This window comes from Heptranchias perlo, chromosome 22 (assembly GCF_035084215.1).
Source record: "Heptranchias perlo isolate sHepPer1 chromosome 22, sHepPer1.hap1, whole genome shotgun sequence".
NCBI lineage: Eukaryota > Metazoa > Chordata > Chondrichthyes > Hexanchiformes > Hexanchidae > Heptranchias > Heptranchias perlo.
In genome coordinates this window covers 43,411,512-43,431,360 of record NC_090346.1, presented here as the reverse complement: position 1 = coordinate 43,431,360, position 19,849 = coordinate 43,411,512, and the positions used below count along the sequence as shown (strand labels likewise).

At 38.2% G+C, this 19,849-nt stretch overlaps 1 protein-coding gene across 3 annotated transcripts in view; it reads right to left on the bottom strand.

Annotated features, from left to right (window-relative positions):
• Positions 1-4,914: 4,914 nt before the first annotated feature.
• Positions 4,915-19,849, bottom strand: part of cops3 (COP9 signalosome subunit 3) — a 33,772-nt gene continuing 18,837 nt past the window's right edge. For 2 of the 3 annotated variants that reach the window (XM_068003420.1, XM_068003421.1), the window contains exons 6-12: positions 18,387-18,566; positions 17,403-17,543; positions 12,861-13,034; positions 9,932-10,018; positions 7,735-7,848; positions 5,764-5,844; positions 4,915-5,273 (exon numbers count right to left, since the gene is read on the bottom strand). In XM_068003420.1, the coding sequence (XP_067859521.1) occupies positions 5,220-5,273; positions 5,764-5,844; positions 7,735-7,848; positions 9,932-10,018; positions 12,861-13,034; positions 17,403-17,543; positions 18,387-18,566 (831 nt within the window). In that variant the 3' untranslated portion in view covers positions 4,915-5,219. The remainder of the gene's footprint in view (positions 5,274-5,763; positions 5,845-7,734; positions 7,849-9,931; positions 10,019-12,860; positions 13,035-17,402; positions 17,544-18,386; positions 18,567-19,849) is intronic. The other variant, XM_068003418.1, reaches the window with a different exon arrangement.

Genomic DNA, 19,849 nt, shown 5'->3' with positions numbered 1-19,849 from the left:
AAAGGGACACGATAGGGTAGATACAGAGAAACTATTCTAATAAGGAATGGAAGTATACTCAATGGAAAGGTACTGAAGGGCATGGATGAACAGAGACCTATGGGTTCAAATATGTAATTCCTTCAAAATGCAAGTGAAGGTAAATAAACAGCAACAACAACCTGCATTTCTATTGTGCCTTTAACATAGTAAAAGTCCCAAGGCGCTTCATCCTAGACAAAATATGACACTGAGCCACATAAGGAGATATTAGGACAGGTGACCAAAAGCTTGGTCAAAGAGGTAGGTTTTAAGGAGCGTCTTAAAAAGGAGAGGGAGATGTAGAGATGCGGAGAGGTTTAGGGAGGGAATTTCAGACCTTAGGGCCTAGGCAGTTGAAGATACAACTGTTAATAGTTGAGCAATGAAAATCAGGGATGTGCAAGAGGCCAGAAATGGTCTAAACATATAGATTATTGGCATACAGATTTTTCAAGGAGCAGAGGCAGGTAAGTGACATACTGCAACTAGATCAGGTTGTCCTGTTTTACCTCAACTGTGTTCTGTTTAAATAAAAACAGTTCTGATAGGTTTGTGAGGAATCCAGGGATAAAATACATTCACTGGAAAACATTTTACAAAGTATGTTGGAAATATTAGAGATTATTTTTGTAAAAAAAATATACACCTGGAATTATTTGCAAACATATGTCTGAAACAGTACCATGTCAGAAATTTATGAAAGATGTGTCATTCAGTTTGCACATTCTTGACATTACCAAGAAGAGAATCAAATCAAGCTGCAACACAAGGTGGTGACGAGAGATAAAAAGCAAAGCAGCCTCGGTATCTTATGGCCAAGAGTAACCGCTGACTCAACTCATGTTTAATTGAAGGACTCGACAGTTAAATACAAAATGTCGGCATGGTGTAAACGCTTTGATCATTATTCAGTGGCTAATGCATTTGTGGACACTGAGTGAGAACAGGAGTGGGCTCAGCTATGAAGCTCCACACGGTCTAATAACCTGCCAACACTCACTATTCGGATTCACAAATGAAGAATGGGTCACCTAGCAGAGGCCTGCCAGCAGCAATGAAACCATAGCCAAACAAAAGTGGGGAAGGGGGGGGGGAATTCTTATAGAAAACAGAAAATTATATTGATGTAAACACATTGTTCTTCAGTCATGCAGCTTATAAAAGAGGTCTTCTGATCCTAATCAATACAAAGTTTTTCAGCAACCCTTTCAAAAGCATGGTCTTTCTACTCAGGGACACTTTGAAAAGAAATAACCATATCACAATGGCAACTCAGCTCACCCCAAACAGCACTTCTGTAAAACTTGTGTATGTGTATGAGCCAGTAGGTGAATTTAGAAGTTGAGAATTACAGTTGTTATTTAGCTAACAAAAAATTCCACAAGAATTTCTCTCTCTTTCTAGCACAACATCAGGCAAATGAACTCTTCGATAGTAAAAATGATTTCATTTAAAACACTGCTGTACTAAGCTGCAACACCCCTGCATATGCTTCGTGAACATAGATTAACTGGAGATTCCTAAAATTAACTTTCAGCAACACTGTCATCATCATTACTTCTGTTCTGTGAGGGTCATTTCCCATTTACTTGGCTCCTGGAGTCCAACAGTAGCCACTATCAGTACAAAACACAATAAGAGGTCCACGTAAAATTGAAACAGTACGTTATAAATAGCACCCACCATAATGTGAGTCTAATCTCACTTCAGGATCCTGAACACAAGTACAATAAATAGCACAGAGCATTATGTTTATATCACAAGCATAGTATGAAATATACCAGGGTGAGGGACAAAACAGAGTGGATGGAAAAACTTTTGGGAAGAGAGGGAAAGCAGCCAGAAGTCATCATCCACATAGGAACCAATGACATTGAAAGTGTGTTATGAAGGTCTTGAGGAGGCAGAATGAGTTAGTATCAAGGCTGACCAGCAAGACCTCAAGGGTGGTAATCTCAGGAATGCTTCCTGTGCCACACGATGGGTAGGTTAGGCAAAGGTAGATTAGAGGCATTAATGCATAGTTCGAGAGATGATGCAGGAGGGAGGGTTTCAGATTCCTAGGACACTCACTGTCCCACATAATAGGCTACTATATAAAGGTCCAAGCCCCTTGGATAGATTGGGAATTTATTAAAACAGATTGGCAAATGGTTGGTTGGTAGACAACGAGTAGTATTGCAAGGGTAGGTAGCTGGTTGGCAGCCAGCTACCAATGGAGTGCCACAAGGTTCGGTATTGGGAGTCGTTGTTATTTATAATATTTAATGATTTAGAGGAAGGAATTGTGTTCAAAGTGTCCAAATTTGCAGACAATACCAAATTGGGAGCACATGCAAATAATATCAATGCACACAAATGGAAAATGATTTTGACAAGCTCGATCAGTGAGTGGAGAATTGCCAGATACAATTTACCACAGGGAAATGTAAGGTTATGAAACTTGGCACTGGGAAGGTTGATGTGGATCACGTGCTAAATGGAAATGTACTTGAGGTATTGGAATAGGAGATTTTTTTTTTAATAAGTGGACAGGTCACCAAAACCATCAGCACAATGTTCCAAGGTGTTTTAAAAAAAAGCAAGTTGTTGGGATGCACAGCAAGGGCTATAACATATAAATTCAGAGGTTATTTAAAAACTATATTTGGTCGTGGTGAGCCCACATCTGTAGTGCTGCACGCAGTTTTAGTCTCCCTATTTCATAAAGGATATTCAATTATTGGGAGGCACAGAGAAGGGCCACAGGGTTGATCCCAAAACTTAAGGGGATAACATTTGAGGGAACTTTTTGTACTAAAAGGGAGATAATTATGCAGAGCAGATTACTGGCATGGGTGGTGAAAGAAGAAATCTTAATGGGTTTCAAGAAGTAACTAGACTAGTTCTTGTCCACAAATGGGATTCAGGGTTATTAGAAATGCACTAAGGGAATAATGTTGATTGGTCGGTTAGATAGACCTGAAACTGTTACTGTGTTACTGTAGTGTTATACCATGCCAACTGCATTTTAGTTTGAACTATCATGGAAAACCTATTTTTTTTATAATCACTGTTAGCAGGATTAAAGAGAGAAATTATGAGCAGCTACAGTCTGATAACCTAAAATAAAATCCACTAAATAACATGTGAGGCAACAATTTACAATTCAGATGTTTTAGTTATGCAACTAAGAGAACAAAATAAGGCCTCAATGTCAGTGTGTTGCCTTATAATTAACTGCTGGTAACAGATACTCTCCACTTCAGTTCCACGTGAAACTGGAGTTTAGAAGATTACACTTATGGTGACAGTAAACAGGACTGAAGTTCATATTAGCTTTGCAACAACTAAATTAAAATATTTTGGAACATTTTGAGAGCGATCTGAGTGAGTAAAGGATTATGCAAACTGAATTGTAATCTGTACTGCTATGAGGTATAATCAGAAGTACGTGCCATCCCTCAGAGTTGAGGTACAAACTTTCTAAAAATCCAACCTCAAGATCTGTAGAAGAAATAATCCCCCAAAACTATACATCTCAGACATATCAATTCAGTAGGATATTTGACGAAAGTCATTCAACACTTCTGCTCAGGACATTCTATTTTGCCAATATTGCTCTGTGTTTAGCCAACAGGCTGCAGCAAACAGAGCAGTTAATGGGTGTTCAGCCAGTTTCTGCACAGCAAAATTCACTTCCATCAGTTGGTTGAACTCCCTTGAGAGAACACTCCACCTAGTGGCCTGGATAAGAACCAGTGAAAGATGTCATGGGATCTTCAGAATGCCCAGGTGTTCACAAAGTACAAACTGTAGGCCCATTCAGATTTTCTGGTAATCGTTCTGTAGAAACCTATGGTTCCTCCTATCGCAGCATCTAGCTTCCTCTTGAATAATTCCAGACTTGATTGTACGACCACACGAATAAACAGTAAAAATCTTAACGGGCTACCACCATTTGCTTTTAATATCAAATTGCTTCAACCGTAAGTTGAAGAATTACTTGAACAAACTAGTTGAACACCAAAGTGAGTTTTCCAGAACTTGCTGTGAAAAACTAATGAAATTAATGGGATTTTCTCAGCAAAAATATCAAGTTTAGCTTGTGAAAAACAACCGTCACATGACCGACACAATCAAATTGGTATTTTTGTCCTGACAACATAGCCACAATTTCATGGATGTAAAGACAGTCTTGATTTTTCAACAACATTTTGCCAAAATGCTGTAAATGAATCAAGGCACAGAATGTAGCATGTCTCAAGTATTTGGACAGTTCCTTACATACTCTGCGATTTATTCAACTTATAAGGAGTAAGCAATCCACACAACCTCTTGCAATATGCCCTTAGCAAACAAAACACAAGTGGATGCATTTTACTTGGGTTTTACTGCTGGGACTTTAATTTAGTACAGAATTCATAGTTAAATATTTCAAGTTGTAGGGAGTACTTAACTGAACGACACCAAGATTCTGACATTTAAGTGAATTCTTGCAGCCTTTTAGCACATCAGTATGTGAAAAAAAATGCAACTGAGCAAAAGTGCACTGTTGCAAAATTATATTAAGAACTGACCAACTCAATTATTGAATCATGCAGTGCACTTATATGAAGAGGCACATTTTTGTAAATGGGTCATGTCCATTTGACTAGCTAAGATTTATTCCAAAGTATGCCTCGAGGCATCATGCTGAAATGAACAATTGCATCCCAACAGGAACCAGAGAAAGTAAGTTGGATGCAACCCTATTTGTATTTCTCCATTTTCATTTAACCACCATTAAATCAACCAGTGTATAAAGTACTCTTACACACAATCCTAATAAATGCCTCAAGTTAACATTCCAAAGTAATTCGCCAGTACTTTCCACTGGGACTCAAAAGAATAAAAAACAGCAAAGAAACAAAATGGAGAAACAAAGGTCAGTTTTATTTAACACAGCTATGGTGTTAACCGTGAAACAATGATATATAAAACAGCGATAGATTTATTCCTACCCAGAGATTCTTTTGCCAAGAAAACAGTTCTGAAAGCATTAACAACAGAGGGAATCTCTCATCAAAACCAACAGTTGATTTTCTCTCCTGATGTTCATGCGACTAAATCCATTCCCTCAGTTTCCTGGTTTTTATCCTGCTGATGAACCAAATGCACCTTTTTAATTTGTATCTTTTTGTTGTTGTTGCTCTCACACACTGTGTTTAGTTTTTTTTTTATGAATAACTTGATGCCTTGCTTCCTACGTCATCTTCCTGGGTGCCCATGCTCTATAAAAACAAAAAGTCACAAAAATAACATCACTGGCACTATATGGGTTTCTACTGCTCCTGTTCATAGTGCTGCTGAAGTGTGATTCATAACTTTGTGCTATGCTATGTTAGTTAACTTACTGGAGCACAAACCTTTTTACAAAAAAACTGTTTCCGAATTGTTATAATGAGTGGAGTGTATTAAATTCAATAATTTAACATTTTGTTCCATTTATTGAATTATTGGCCCATCAAAACTACCATTATTTTAGGCATTTCTGAAGCATTTTGAACTAGTCTGGCTGGGACGTCGCTGGATCAAAATCCTGCAATTCCCTACCTAACCCCACTGTGGGAGTACCATCATCACAAAGACTGCAGCGGTTCGAGAAGGAAGCCCACCTCCACCTTCTAAGGGCAACTAGGGATAGGCAATAAATGCAGCCTTGCCAGTGTTGCCCACATCAGAGAACAAATGGAAAAAAAAATTCTACCACCCATTTCTTACCTTCTGTACAAACTGTGGATTAACAGTAATTTCCTGATCCATTGCTTTCAGCTTCTCATCTAATTCTATACACTTCTGCATCTAAAAGATTAAAATAAAAACAAACACGATTGGCAAATGTATTGCTATGACTTTCTATACAGGGTTTTAACTTTCTGTACTGGATTTTTCTCTTTTATAGCATACAGAGCAAAGGCTATTCTCATGATTCTGTTTTCTAGTGAACCAATCCATAAAATATTAAAATTCTTGCACCTGCACACAATTCCTGTTTGTACCATTTGACTTTCTGTTGTTGCAATCTGTCACACTGTGTGTCAACTTTTTCCAGTATAAATTCCTATGTCCACATTTATAATGGAACACAAGTAAACAAACCGATCACTCAGTAATCTGGCCACTGGATTCCCACAATTCTCAAAATGATTTCTGAAAATTTTTGTTCAGCCACCCATAGTAACTGAAATTTGTAATGCCCAAAAGTATATAACTAATTTTTTTTTTAAATATAAAAATTACATATTTCACAATTAGATATTTAAAAGTATACATTGAACTGTCTTTTGTGTATTTTAAAGCCTTCATTAAAGCTTTTACTTGAAGGCCTCAGCCTCCCCTAAAAGCCTGGGCTTGGAGTTGATATTTTTGCCCAGAGTGGTGACACTGAGCTGAATTTGGATTCTGCAATCTGAGCATGTGCAGTGCACCCAATTTCCCAGGATGCATCAGTACCATTCAGTCAGCTATACTGAGGAATATTTTTTCTTTAGCTTTCAGCAGTTTCTACCCAAAATGTTTTCAAAACTATCTGAATAGGTAGGGGATAAATTTCAAAAGCTTTACTGAAGTAAAATTAATATTGAATGTGTCACTTGCAGGGGAGTCCAAAACTAGGGGTCATAAGTACAAGACAGTCACTAACAAATCCAATAAGGAATTCAAGAGAAATTTCTTTATCTAGAGAGTGGTTAGAATGTGGAACTTGTTACCACATGGAGTAATTGAGGCGAATAGCATAGATACATTTCAAGGGGAGCTAGATAAGTACATGAGGGAGAAAGGAATAGAAGTATATGCTGATAGGGTCAGATGAAATAGAGTAGGAGGAGGCTCGTGCGGAGCATAAAAACTGGCATGGGCCAGTTGGGCCGAATGGCCTGTTTCAGTGCTGTAAATTCTATGTAATTCTACGTAAAGAAAGACTGTGTCGGAGAGAAAAAAATGACAGCCTTTGTTTTGTATTCTGTAAGAGAGAAAAACCCTGTACAGAAAGTTAATACCCTGTACTGAAAGTTGAAATGTAAAAAGTTAGTCACTAACTATAAATGTACTGTTTAATATTTAACTTTATTAAAATGAGAGAGAGACAGAGAAATGGTAAAGCTACTTTAAGTAGTTCATTCTGTTTTCAGTGTTTGTTTTTTTCCTGGGTTGTGGGGGTTATTGTGGACATCAACAGCAAAAAATCTCCCCATTAAGTTGCTGTGCAACAAAACCCACAATGAAGGATTGAACAATTTCATATTTTATGGAATAGTCATAATTGAAAACCGAATGTCCTTTGTGGCGAGAAGGAAGCCTCGCAATGGGATTGCTCAGCTAGTCTCCAATCCATGCAACAATAAAGTTTGAATTTAAAATCTGGATATTAACATTCAAGTTATTTCAAGTACAATACATGTTGTAAATAGAAAACATGACGAAGAGCCAGAGGATACAATCTACATCCCACTTGTGCCATTAAATAGAACACAAGGTAAGTTAATTGCAAAAAATGTCAGCATATCCATGCGATGTAGAAATCATATCTCACAGCTCCTGATCATGTATCCTCCCATGTATTTTCACAAGAGTTGTACATTGTAGTATTGTTACTAATAGTAATTGTGACTGGGGAGATTTTGACACATTAAATTGTGAAATTCTAATTTGTTTCAATTGTAAAAGTCAACATACTAAATTATTTGTTACCTCGTGGTCAATGTTGAGAAGCATGGCTGGGTTATTGTATTTCTCTGGGTTGTCATGGAAACTGACCATACCATCCTTCTGATTAATACTAGCATATATTTCCCCATCATCTATCTGAAAGAAAGTTAATTTCATGAAATCAGAGAGCAATTATTCTCATCAGCAAATGCAATGATAGAATTTTACTAGATTAAATCACAAAGATAAAAAGGACAAAAATAATTTCCTCCAGAGCAAATAAAATCACGGTGTATAAGTTGGCAGCGTTAGATCATTTATATTGTTGTATCTACCAAGGTTTTGGTAAATTCATGAATACCGAGCAAGATTTAATATTAAAGTATTCATGCCTGTCCGAGTGTAGCACTGAGCAGAACAGACCAGAAGGTCACAGGTTCAATCTATTCAATCAGTCTCTTCTGAATTAGCTGATCTCAGCCACAGCAGTAGTCAGGTGCTACAAATGGCTCCTGGGTTCGGGATTGGAGCAAAAAGTCAGTGAGATTACTATCGCTATTATACTACCGGTCCTGATTGCTATCTAATGACCTCTGCTGAAAAGTATGGGTCTGCAAATGGCTATGATGCCCTAGCCTTTTTGATTACTTTTTGTACCTGCACGCTAGTTTAGTGATTTGTGTACATGGACACTGAAATCCCTTTGCTCCTCCACAGCCCCTAATTTCTCACCATTAAGAAAATATTCCGATTTGTCTTTCTCAGATGTGGAAGGCCAAACACTTGCCCACATTGAACTCCATCTACCATTGTTTTCCCACTCACTTGTCTGTGAATGGCCATTTGCAACTTCCTCCTCCCATCCACATAACTTATTGTGCCTTCTAACTTAGTGTCATCTGCAAACTTGGATATGTGACTGTCTATGCCTTCATCTGTGTCATTAATATTTATGGTGAAAAGCTGAGGCCCCAGTACAAATCCCTGGGGAACACCACTTGCCACATCCCCACCAATCAGAGAACATTCCCTTTATCTTTGACTCACTGTCTCCTACCTTCCAACCAACTACCGACCTAGGTCACAAGATTACCTCCAATTCCATTCTAAACAGATTATAATATTTTAATAAGCCTATATAATTCAATAAAATTAAATGTTTTGTATATATAGATTTTAGCTTCTGCTATTAACATGAACTTATGATCCACAAAAGGACAGAAACAGCTGTTTGTTCTGATGTTAGTGTGTTTGTAGCCATTAAAAAGACCACACGTTTTAGGTAAAAACTTTTCTATAGTAAGATATTAATCATATTACAAGTGGGGATTTTCCAATTTGGCAGAAACATGGTTTGAAGACGCTGTGGTGGGCTTTGCATCTGCCCTACGAGCCCGCTACTGACGGCAGACAATTCCCAACTGTGTTGGGGATCCCACAGTGGCAGAGGAGAGGGGATGGGGAGGAAAGTGGCTGTTGTAGGCCTCGGGCACCTCCAGCAGTGGATTGGGGCCAGCTACCTGTGGGCAGCTGATGAGATGGGCCAACTTTTTGACATATTTCAAAAGTTATTGGTTAATGGAATGCAATCAAAATCTCAATTGCGCTCCTTTAGGGGGCCATTTAAAATTTAATTCCCTTCCTGCGCATCAAAGCAATGCTGGATAACAGGAAATTGTTGCTGTTCCTTGCATCACACGTTGCTACAGCAGTAATAGTCATCAGCACCACTCACTTTGAATTTGTCCATCCATATTTGGGCAGATATTTTCAACATTCGTCATCATTTTCAGCAGAAAATCCCAGAAGTGTCGGAGACTGGCTTATGACCTGGCAGGACAGCTACTGGATCAATTTTCTGCCCTAGTCCACCCAAATCCACCCAATATTTCAAGTATATTCTTATAACTATAGTTTCCCATCTTTAGCAGCACACTTTACACTCTCCATGGCTTTAATGTCCTTTCTATAATGGAACGCTCAAAATTGCATACAGTACTCTTAACCGTGGCCTAACTGGTGTTTTGTGTAAACTTATTACTACTTTACTTTGTATTTTCTGCTCTTATTTATAAAACTCAAAATGCTGTTAGTCTTTTTTATAACTCTATCTACCTGCCCTTCCCCTTTCAGGGAATTATGTATTTGATTCCCTAGGTCTCAGTTAACCTAAAGTCTTCAGCGTCTTTTCATTGGCTGTATGCTCCCTTTTCTCATTTTGCCTTCCAGAAAGCCTTACCATGTGAAGCACGTACTTCTCCGCTTCTTGAGCGCCTGATAATTGTACCCTACTAGCCATATCTTGTAAGGATAACGTCAAGAATGTCTGCAATGAAAAAATCAGACGACTTCTTAACATAAGAACAGAAAATGTTGGAGAAACATAAGAGGTCAGTCAACGTCTGCAAAGAGAAAAGACAAGTTAATGTTCCAGGTGTACACCCCTCATCAAAACTTAACATAATCTGAGGCAAAAGAACATTTGTTTTGTAAGAAACGAAAAAATAGGAACGCCAGATATTAGATTCATTAAGAATGCCAATTTATTTCATGCTGTGAAACCACAACCTCTCTGTTTTAGGAATATATTCTGGGAAGTACTCAGAAGCTAGACCTAGAAGTTTGACTATCAAATAAATTTCTATAAGATTTAAATATATTTTTAGGGCTCGATGACTCTGTTCATGAATGCATGTGTGTTTTGTTAGTGAAACATACAGACTAGGAAGGTCCCAGGTTCAGTCAAATTGACTGCAGCTGGAATGTACATTTGTGCAGATATTTGTTTTAAAAGGGTGTTCAGAGGGATTTGGGTGTCCTTGTACAAGAAACACAAAGTTATCATGCAGGTACAGCAAGCAATTAGGAAGGCAAATAGTATTTTGGCTTTTATTGCAAGGGGGTTGGAGTACAAGAGTAAGGAAGTCTTGTTGCAATTGTAGAGGGCTTTGGTGAGGTCACACCTAGAGTACTGTGTGCAATTTTGGTCTCCTTGCCTAAGGAAGGATATACTTGCCTTGGAGGTGGTGCAACAAAGGTTCACTAGATTGATTCTGGAATGAGGGGGTTGTCCCAGGAGGAAAGATTGAGTAGAGTGGGCCTACACTCTCTGGAGTTTAGAAGAATGAGAGGTGATCTCATTGAAACATAAAAGATTCTAAGAGAGCTTGACAGGATAATTGCTGAGAGGATGTTTCCCCTGGCTGGAGAGTCTAGAACTATGGGACATAGTCTCAGGATAAGGGGTCAGACATTTAGGACTGAGATGAGGAGGAATTTCTTCACTCAGAAGGGTCGTGAATATTTGGAATTCTCTACCCCAGGGGCTGTGGATGCTCAGTCACTGAGTTTGATAGATTTTTGGACTCTAAGGGAATCAAGGAATATGGGGATCGAGTGGGAAAGTGGAATTGAGATTGAAGATCAGCCATGATCTTATTGAATGGGGGAGCAGGCTCGAGGGGCCGTATGGCCTATCCTGCTCCTATTTCTTATGTTTCTTATGTAAAAGAGCCTTCTGTGAGGGAGGCTCATTTATATATGGATTAGGTCTTTGTATACATGTATTATGTCGATTTGGCCCGTTGGTGGCTCAGTATCATTCAAAAATGATGTTTTTTTTGTAGAAAGTTAATGAGCATAGAAATCCATAGTCGAATTTTCGATATACATTTTTTTGTTCTGCTTTCTTGCCAATTTTCTCCTCCTCCAAAACTATTTCGATTCTTTATTGGACTTTAATTCTAGGAAGTCAAAGACCCACCAGCATCTCACTTAAGTGGCCAATCACATGCGAGTATCCACAATGAATATCGGCAGATTATTTGTCCTCATCTGACATCTAAACACATAGATTTCTAGCAGGGATCCCTAGATAACGATTAGGAGTGATAATGCTGACCAATTTTCTTCTTCGTAAACCAAAAGCACTGAAGTCAATCGTAGCACCCCGACAACTGCCCCAACCCAGATCAGCTAACTTAGCACAGACTATAGAAACATAGGAATAGAAGTAGGCCATTCAGCCCTTCGAGCCTGTTCCGCCATTCAATTAAATCATGGCTGATCTGTACCTCAACACAATTTACTCGCCTTTGTTCCATATTCCTTTATACACTTATTCAACAAAAATCAGTGAAAGAGCGCAGAACCACCCTGATCTGAATAGCTCAGTTACTCATTGCATAATCATTCAACTATCAGGAGAGTCAGAACATACCGTTCTTGATAACATTGTTCTTAAAGAGAGAAAACATGCACTAGATGAGGGGGACAAGCATTACAAGGCATTGTCAGTAGGTGAGATTGACAGCTAGGACTCCAATGTGGGAGGGTAGCCCTTCTGTTCCAAGTTATAATGCTTGCTTTACAAGGTTTGACAGTATTTAGGAGTTATAGAAAGAGCTTTAGTATGAGCATTCTCTTCCTTTCCTCTGCCCTGCCAGCCATGCAAACACAGTTTTATGTTTCTTCTCCCTTCCTTAAAATTCCTCCTCATTGTCAAAATTCCATCCCAAATAATAGTCCTAGCAATGATGGTTAATGCCTGAACTTCAAAGAAAAATAGTTGAAAAAGGGCCGTAGCATCTGGATTAAAGCAGGATTTCTACATTATAAGTTCCATTTAAAAGCCAGGAGAAAACATCCACCAACTTTGAAGATTTTTATTTTAGTCTACAGTGCTGCAATACAAGTGAAAATTCCAGGATACAGCCTTCATAACTGAAAGATAAGTCATAAAAATTCCATGGACAGTTAGCCTCCAACATTTCATAGGCCGTTTGCTGACCATGATTTTTCAGCACTTTATCCCCACCCCTTTTGCATATAAATGGAGCTTTTCTTTGCCACCATGGCACGATTAGGTTAGCACAGCTTTGAGAGCTATTTTTAGGTGCACTGCAAAAATTACATACTCTAGCAGTTGAAGTAACGGAGGACAAATTAAAGAAGCCAACCATCACCAAGTAAAAGATTTCAAGAACATTTTTCAGCTAAAGATGCTGGGGTGACTATTTTATAATGAACACTGGAAAATAATGCCATTGTAAGTCATTATTCCAGACTATCCCTTTAAACATATTGAAGGAAAGCTATACAGGGATACACTTACTTAGCATCTGACTTTTTCTCTATGGCCTTATATACATTTTATGCATATGTCTTACCTTTGTTAACCTCTGAATGTTCTTTTTATAAAGAGATGACAAGCATTGTTTGACAAGTCCCATGTTGTTATCTCTTGTGAATGTTTCATTGTGTTTGTTCACCACATTTCGAAGTTCTGCTGGGTTATTTGTTGCATATACTTGTGCTAATTCATGGTAGGCATTACTAAGAGGCTGTTGAAGGACAGACAACATAAGACTTAGCTTACCTTGCTAGTGCAAAAACAGCAGCTAATAAGTTTTTCAATTGGCAGAAAAGCTATTAGCTATAAATTGTATACCTTGTTTGTAAATATTATTTTAATAAAAAGGTGATCATGCTGTATTATACATTTCAATTATTCACCTTAAATGCAGGCTAAAAGCCTCTTTAAAATGGGTCCCTTATTACCCGTTCATATTTTGCCATTTATGTGGTTCCTCTGCTGTCATTTGAACTTCTCCACTAGATCGCGAGGGCATCAGTTGAAGATGCTTTTGTGAGCAGCACAGCTAACAACAATTTCCTGGCACCAAAATCATACCAGAATGAATCTGAAAAGCACCCAACTCTAGAACAATGCTGATGATGTAAATGCTGCTGAACTGCACACTCTGGAGGCATACTAGCATGGAACACTGTCAAGAGGCAAGTTCCATACTTGTATCAGCAGTTTCTGTAATGCAGTGGTTTGTCATTATTGTATCCAAATCTCTATTCCAGTAGACAGCATGATGAAGTAGTAATAATCTTGTCAATGCTGAGGGAGAGGATGGGAAGTGAAGAAACAACTTTCCTCTGAACTTGGGTTTCACACAAAACTTACATCTGTGCACACTGCCTAGCTCAGCTTTTTCCATTATAATTTCCCATGCCTACATTTATAATGAAAACATGTCTATGTCAACTTGTCATGCTCTAATTACATCCTCCTGCTAGTGGTGATGATGTAGTGCCTCAGTTCTGCATCTACCAGCTCTTCAACCTACACTGCAAAGCAACTCTACTCCTCTGCTTGCCTAATTGCGGCAAGTTTTGACAACGTATATAAAATAAGGACAGAATGTATGGCTTTAAAATGAAGATTGAATTATGTCCTTACACCCTGGTCTAATTTTCCCTGAGACCTCTAACCCCTAACATAAGGCACATATTTCCTATTCATAAATCCTACTTCCCATGTCAACTTTGTCAATTGTAAATACCTATGTTCAATTTCACATTCAATTTTATTATATCAACTATCACCTGTGACTATGTTTGTGCAATTCCCAGGACGCTACAGTCTAAACATGCAGGACGTCAAATTTCCCAGTATGGATCAGTATTCTCTCAGTATGGATCATTATTCTCTCAGTACAAGTGGAAGTGTGCCTTTCCTCATGCTGTAACAGGATTTCTGAGGCTTCTTATTTTTTCCCAGATGATTTGAAAACAAGGGGGAAGAATACATTTTAAAAGCTTTTTTCAGGGAAAGCTTCAGATTTAAATAATTCTAATTTGTTTTAATTTCAGAGATGGCCTAACTCAGAGGCTCAGAAGACGGACAGAAGGAGAGAGAGAAATGATGAAGAAAAAGAAACAGAAAGTGATTATACCGTGTATTTTTTATTTGATTAATACTGAGAAACTGTAAATAACTTTATACAGAAAATGTAGATTTTGTTCAGTACAAATGTTGAATTACGTTTTTGCTCAGACAATAACAGTACTTGAGTTTGTTTTTCCAAATGGTTTCAAAGCTGTTTTCAATGTATTTTTCATTTAAGAGTTTAGGTCAGAGACACTAAGACCATCTTTACAGCTCATATGTTTTCTTTTATTTATATTTAGAATTCAAATACAATTATTTCTACAAAATAATTATACAGATGTGCTAGCTATTTCACAATACCAAACCCCAACATCCCTCCCTCCCTTCCTCCCCATTGCTAACAAAATGCAACATTTCTCCATCTCTACTACTGAATTCAAAGATTTACACCATCCCAAGTGCCACCAAACCCCAACAACGCTCCCTTCTCAGGGCTACCAAACCCTATGACTCACCTCCAAGGCAGCCAAACCTCAGGATCTCCCCTCCCCAGTACTCCAAAATCTCAACAACTCCCTTTTCACTGCTAATATAAAAATGGGAAATGAATGAAAAAAAACACTAAAATGTTAAACAGGGAAACCACAAAGGAAAGCAATCTTTGTGCTTTGTACAATTTTCAAATGGCAACTTTTGGACTTCACCATTGTGGGTACCATCTCCCAATCACATTTCCTCATCACTACTATCATATCTCCACTCCTCAGTGGTAGTCCTCCAACTCACCGTGAACAACGCCATTAGAGTTCCACTAAAATATTCAAATTAGTCCCCAGTGCTCATGCTTTCTGTATTTCTAATTTAAAATGTTACCTAATTTGAATCAAACCACATTTTAAGTATAATGATCAGTAGTGGTACAATAACTGGCTTCAGTGCCCCTGTGCAAAGAGGAAGTTGGTCAAGTTCCCTTCCCTGATTGCAATCCTGTGGCCCCAACTGAGCAGCCTTCTAACAAACCCCACTCTCCAGCCCCCATGGATTGTACCCCAAGAGGAGATAGCATCTTCAGGACAGGAGGAAAGAGAAGGGAACAAAATTGGCAAGGAACCTTCCACTGAGTTAATTAGCCAGAGATTTGCATAAATAGCACTCAGTGATTTATTATTAGGTGCATTAATTTATTTTAAATACAAAGTTAATGTAAGTTGGATTGAAAGGGAAAAAGAGCAGGTTCAAAAAATTAGTAATACCACCATTCATCAAATGAAACCAAAGTTTGTCTAATTATAATTGTTAACTTCAGAAAAAATATTGTGTTCCTTGATATGACAAACATTCGCCCAATTGGGCCTGTGAAACTACATGCATTATGTAGTGGTGTACCCTAGAACAGGCCCATTTCATCACGGTACATGGAACGGATGGCAGTGGTTTATCAATGTAAACATGGGAAATGATTGGGGAAAAGACGCTAAGATGTTAAACAGGGCAACCAGAAAGGAAAGCAACCTTCAAGCTGCAACACATTTGTAGAATTTTCAAATGGTAACTTTTAGACTTTACCATTGTAGGCACCATCTCCCAGTCACTTTTTCCTCAGCATTACTATCATCATGTCAGCCGTGCTGCTCACAAGGTGTTCAACAGTTTACATCATATGCCAGTCCACATCTGAATTAAATCAAACCAAAGGACAGCAGGGGAAAGAGCACAAATATTAAAATAAATAGTCAAAATTAACCAAGTAATGGACACGGTTAGTCACTGAAGTATATATTTCTCTCTGCGCTTTTTTTAGAAAAAAAAGACACGAATAAAACAACTATAATGCCTTTAACCCAGAAAAACATCCCACGGTGCTTGACAGCAGAGAAAAGGAGCAGGCAGCGTGATTTTGTGGAAGGGTTAAGAAAGGTGACCAAAAGATTGGTTGAAGAGATATGTTTTGGGAAGGTTTTTAATAGGTAGGAAAAGACGTAGACGTGGAAAGGCAAATTTGGGGATGTAACTGAAGTCTCTGGTTTGGAGCAGAGGGGGGAGGAGGAGAGGATGCACAGGAAACCTGAGTCCGGTTGATGAGATTAGCCCCCAGCAGGCACAGTGGGTGGGAAGGTCAGCGAGGGAGAATGGGCAGTTGGGGTTAATGCTCATAAGGAGTCAGAGACCAGTAGCTCTTTGGACCGTTTGGAGAATGTCAAGAGAGGCACTGTGGGCTTATCCAAGGGGAAGTTAAGCCTGGGATATTGTACAGCAGGAGAGTAGGAAGGTACAGAAATAGTAATTGACTGCAGTCCAGCCATCCAAGGAACGCATTGTATAGTTTAGGCCATGGGTTCCTGCACACCCAAATCAAGTAATCTCCAAAAATGTATTCTTTCAGCTGTAAACAATTTTACAACACCAAGTTATAGTCCAGCAATTTTATTTTAAATTCACAAGCTTTCGGAGGCTACCTCCTTCCTCAGGTGAACGATGTGGAAACATTTTCCACATCATTCACCTGACGAAGGAGGAAGCCTCCGAAAGCTTGTGAATTTAAAATAAAATTGCTGGACTATAACTTGGTGTTGTAAAATTGTTTACAATTGTCAACCCCAGTCCATCACCGGCATCTCCACATCATTCTTTCAGCTATTATTTCAAAAACTTCATAATTTAAGTGTTTAGAACAATATTTAAGATGTTATGATTTGGGGCATGAAGTGGGTACTGTGTTAGATTTCAACACTAAAATGAAGTTCACAAAACATTAAAAAGCATGAACCAAATGAAATGAAATAATTGCATTTTAATTTTCAAAGATATTAATGACTCACTATCTGTAAACAGCCAGAGTAAAAGAAGTTATAAAACAAAAATCTAAAAAGGTGTATGATGTAGTGTCAACAGTACAGTTCAAAAGGCATCATCACTGCACAAAATTATTTTCAATTAATTATTGAAAAAAAGATTTTCTCACAGCAAGCATTAGCCAAAGGAAAAGTGCTAAAAATTCTCACCTCTAAAATTAAATATGCAATCTCACCTTAATGAATCTTCCCACTATCTGTGATGTGTATTTGGGCAGCTGCTGAACTTTGCCATGCAGAATCAAGGAGACAAGAATATACTTTTTATAAGACTCCAACATAATGTGACTGACTGCCATGGCTGGAGTTGTTATAGCCTGAGAAAAAAAAGAGATGCTTCTAAATGTTAATGAGTTTTTTATCAGTCAACAATCTGATTTCACCACCTACATACGGACTAAAGCCATAAACTGGAATTAACAATGAATCAGATTAATAAAACCTAAGCCGACCCCCCAACTTGTACCATAATTGCACTGAAGAAACAATCTGACTCAGAAATTCCGTGCTAGATGTAACATTTAACATTTACCATCTGTCCCATTTGTGTATTTGCCAGTATGTTACATTCAACAAAAAGAAAAAAGTTCTCCCTTCCTATCTGCTACTATTTAAAGTCGACACCAACATATCAAGATTAGAACTGGTATCATGCCCTTAAGAGTTACGTCGTTAGTGCAAAATTCATCATATTGCTTAAAAGGGGAATATTTATCCCAACCTTCAAAACAGAATCTGATATCGGTCAGTCATCTCGTAGGGTCAGTAAGTTGAATGAACAAGAAATTTGTAGTAACCACAAAACAGAAATATTGTACTGCAATTTTTCAATAATTTTAATATGTTTCATCCTATTCAGTAAACAAATATTCAAGACTCAGCTTTACATTTACATCATTGAGTTACACCAAGTCTACAGCACAGAAACAGCCCATTCAGCTTAACTGGTCTATGCCGGCGTTTATGTCCCATACGTGAGTGCTTGATTTGCCTTTTTTATGGCCTTATTAACCTGTGTCGCTACTGTGTGAATCTATGTCCCTAGATCTCTTTGCACCTCTACCCCATTTAGACTCTTATTCTCCACTTATTTTTAGATAACTTTTCTGAAGCAATCAGGCAAATTTTCTAATACCACGTCCAACTGTGTTCATTTTTACCTGTTCGTAGAAATACAGTGCCCGCTCAAAATTCTTGAGTCCTGTGTAGATCATACCACCATAATAGTAATAACATAAAAAGTGCTTGGCGTCATAGGCTCCATTTTCTTTACAAATATCTGTCATATCCACCTCCAGGTAGGGAATAGCAGGTTTGAAGCATTTTGCTAGCAGGCAAAGCTATAAACAAATAAAAGGGTTGTTGAGCATGAAGAGACCTTGGTTTTTCAAATGCACAATAATATCCAGAGTAAAAAGTCGCTCTCCAATTTTACGATTTAAAAACTTTACAAGCCACACCAATGTAAAAGCCACATCCTCACGGTTAAAGGGCATAAAATCAATACAATCAGGTACAACTTATACACCAGATTTTGTATGTAAAACTAATGGTGGCAATAACAATTACCAAACTGAGAAAGGATCTAAGACTATAGTGGGAATTGTGTATAGGACCCCTGGCAGCAGCTCTGAAGTGCTAGATTGTATAAATGCAGAGATTAGACAAGAAAGGCATAGTGGTCTTAATGGGGGACTTTAACCTTCACATAGATTGGGAAAAGCAGACTAGCAACTGTCAGAAAGGTAGTGAATTTCTTGAGTGTGTCCGGGATAGTTTTCTACAGCAATATGTCCTAGAGGCAACAAGGGGGCAAGCCATACTAGATTTAGTAATGGGTAATGAACCAGATTTAGTTAACGGCTTAACTGTGCGTGAACATCTATCCAATAGCGATCATAACATGATCGAGTTCAACGTAGTGTTTGAAAGGGAAAAAAGTGAATCAGCTGCTAAGATTCTAGACTTGGGTAAGGCCGACTTCAATGGGATGAGACAGAGACTGTCCACAGTAAACTGGGCAAATCTATTAATGGGTAAAACGACTGATGATCAGTGGGAAATGTTTAAAGAAAACATTTAACGAGATACAGAACCGGTTTATACTCCGAGGGGCAAGAACTCTACTTGCCAAAAAAAACAGCCATGGACAACTAGAGGTAAAGAACAGTATAAGACATAAGGAAATGGCATACAAAAAGGCAAAAAATGGCACAAATCCTGGCGAATGGGAAAGATACAAAGGTCAACAAAGGGTCACAAAACAGACAGTAAGAGCTACAAAAACAGAGTATGAAAAGAAACTTGCAAGGGATATCAAAACCAATACGAAGAACTTTTATAGTTACATTAGGAAAAAGAGGGTTGTCAGGAGCAGTGTTGGCCCCTTAAAAACTGAAAGTGGGGATATTGTCATTGACAATGGGGAAATGGCGGACATGTTGAACAATTACTTTGCGTCAGTATTTACAGTAGAAAAAGAGGACAGCATGCCGGAAATCCCAAGAAAACTAATATTGAATCGGGGACAGGGACTCGATAAAATTAACATAAGAAAATAATAGCACTAAAGAGTGACAAATCCCCAGGACCAGATGGTTTCCATCCCAGGGTTTTAAAGGAA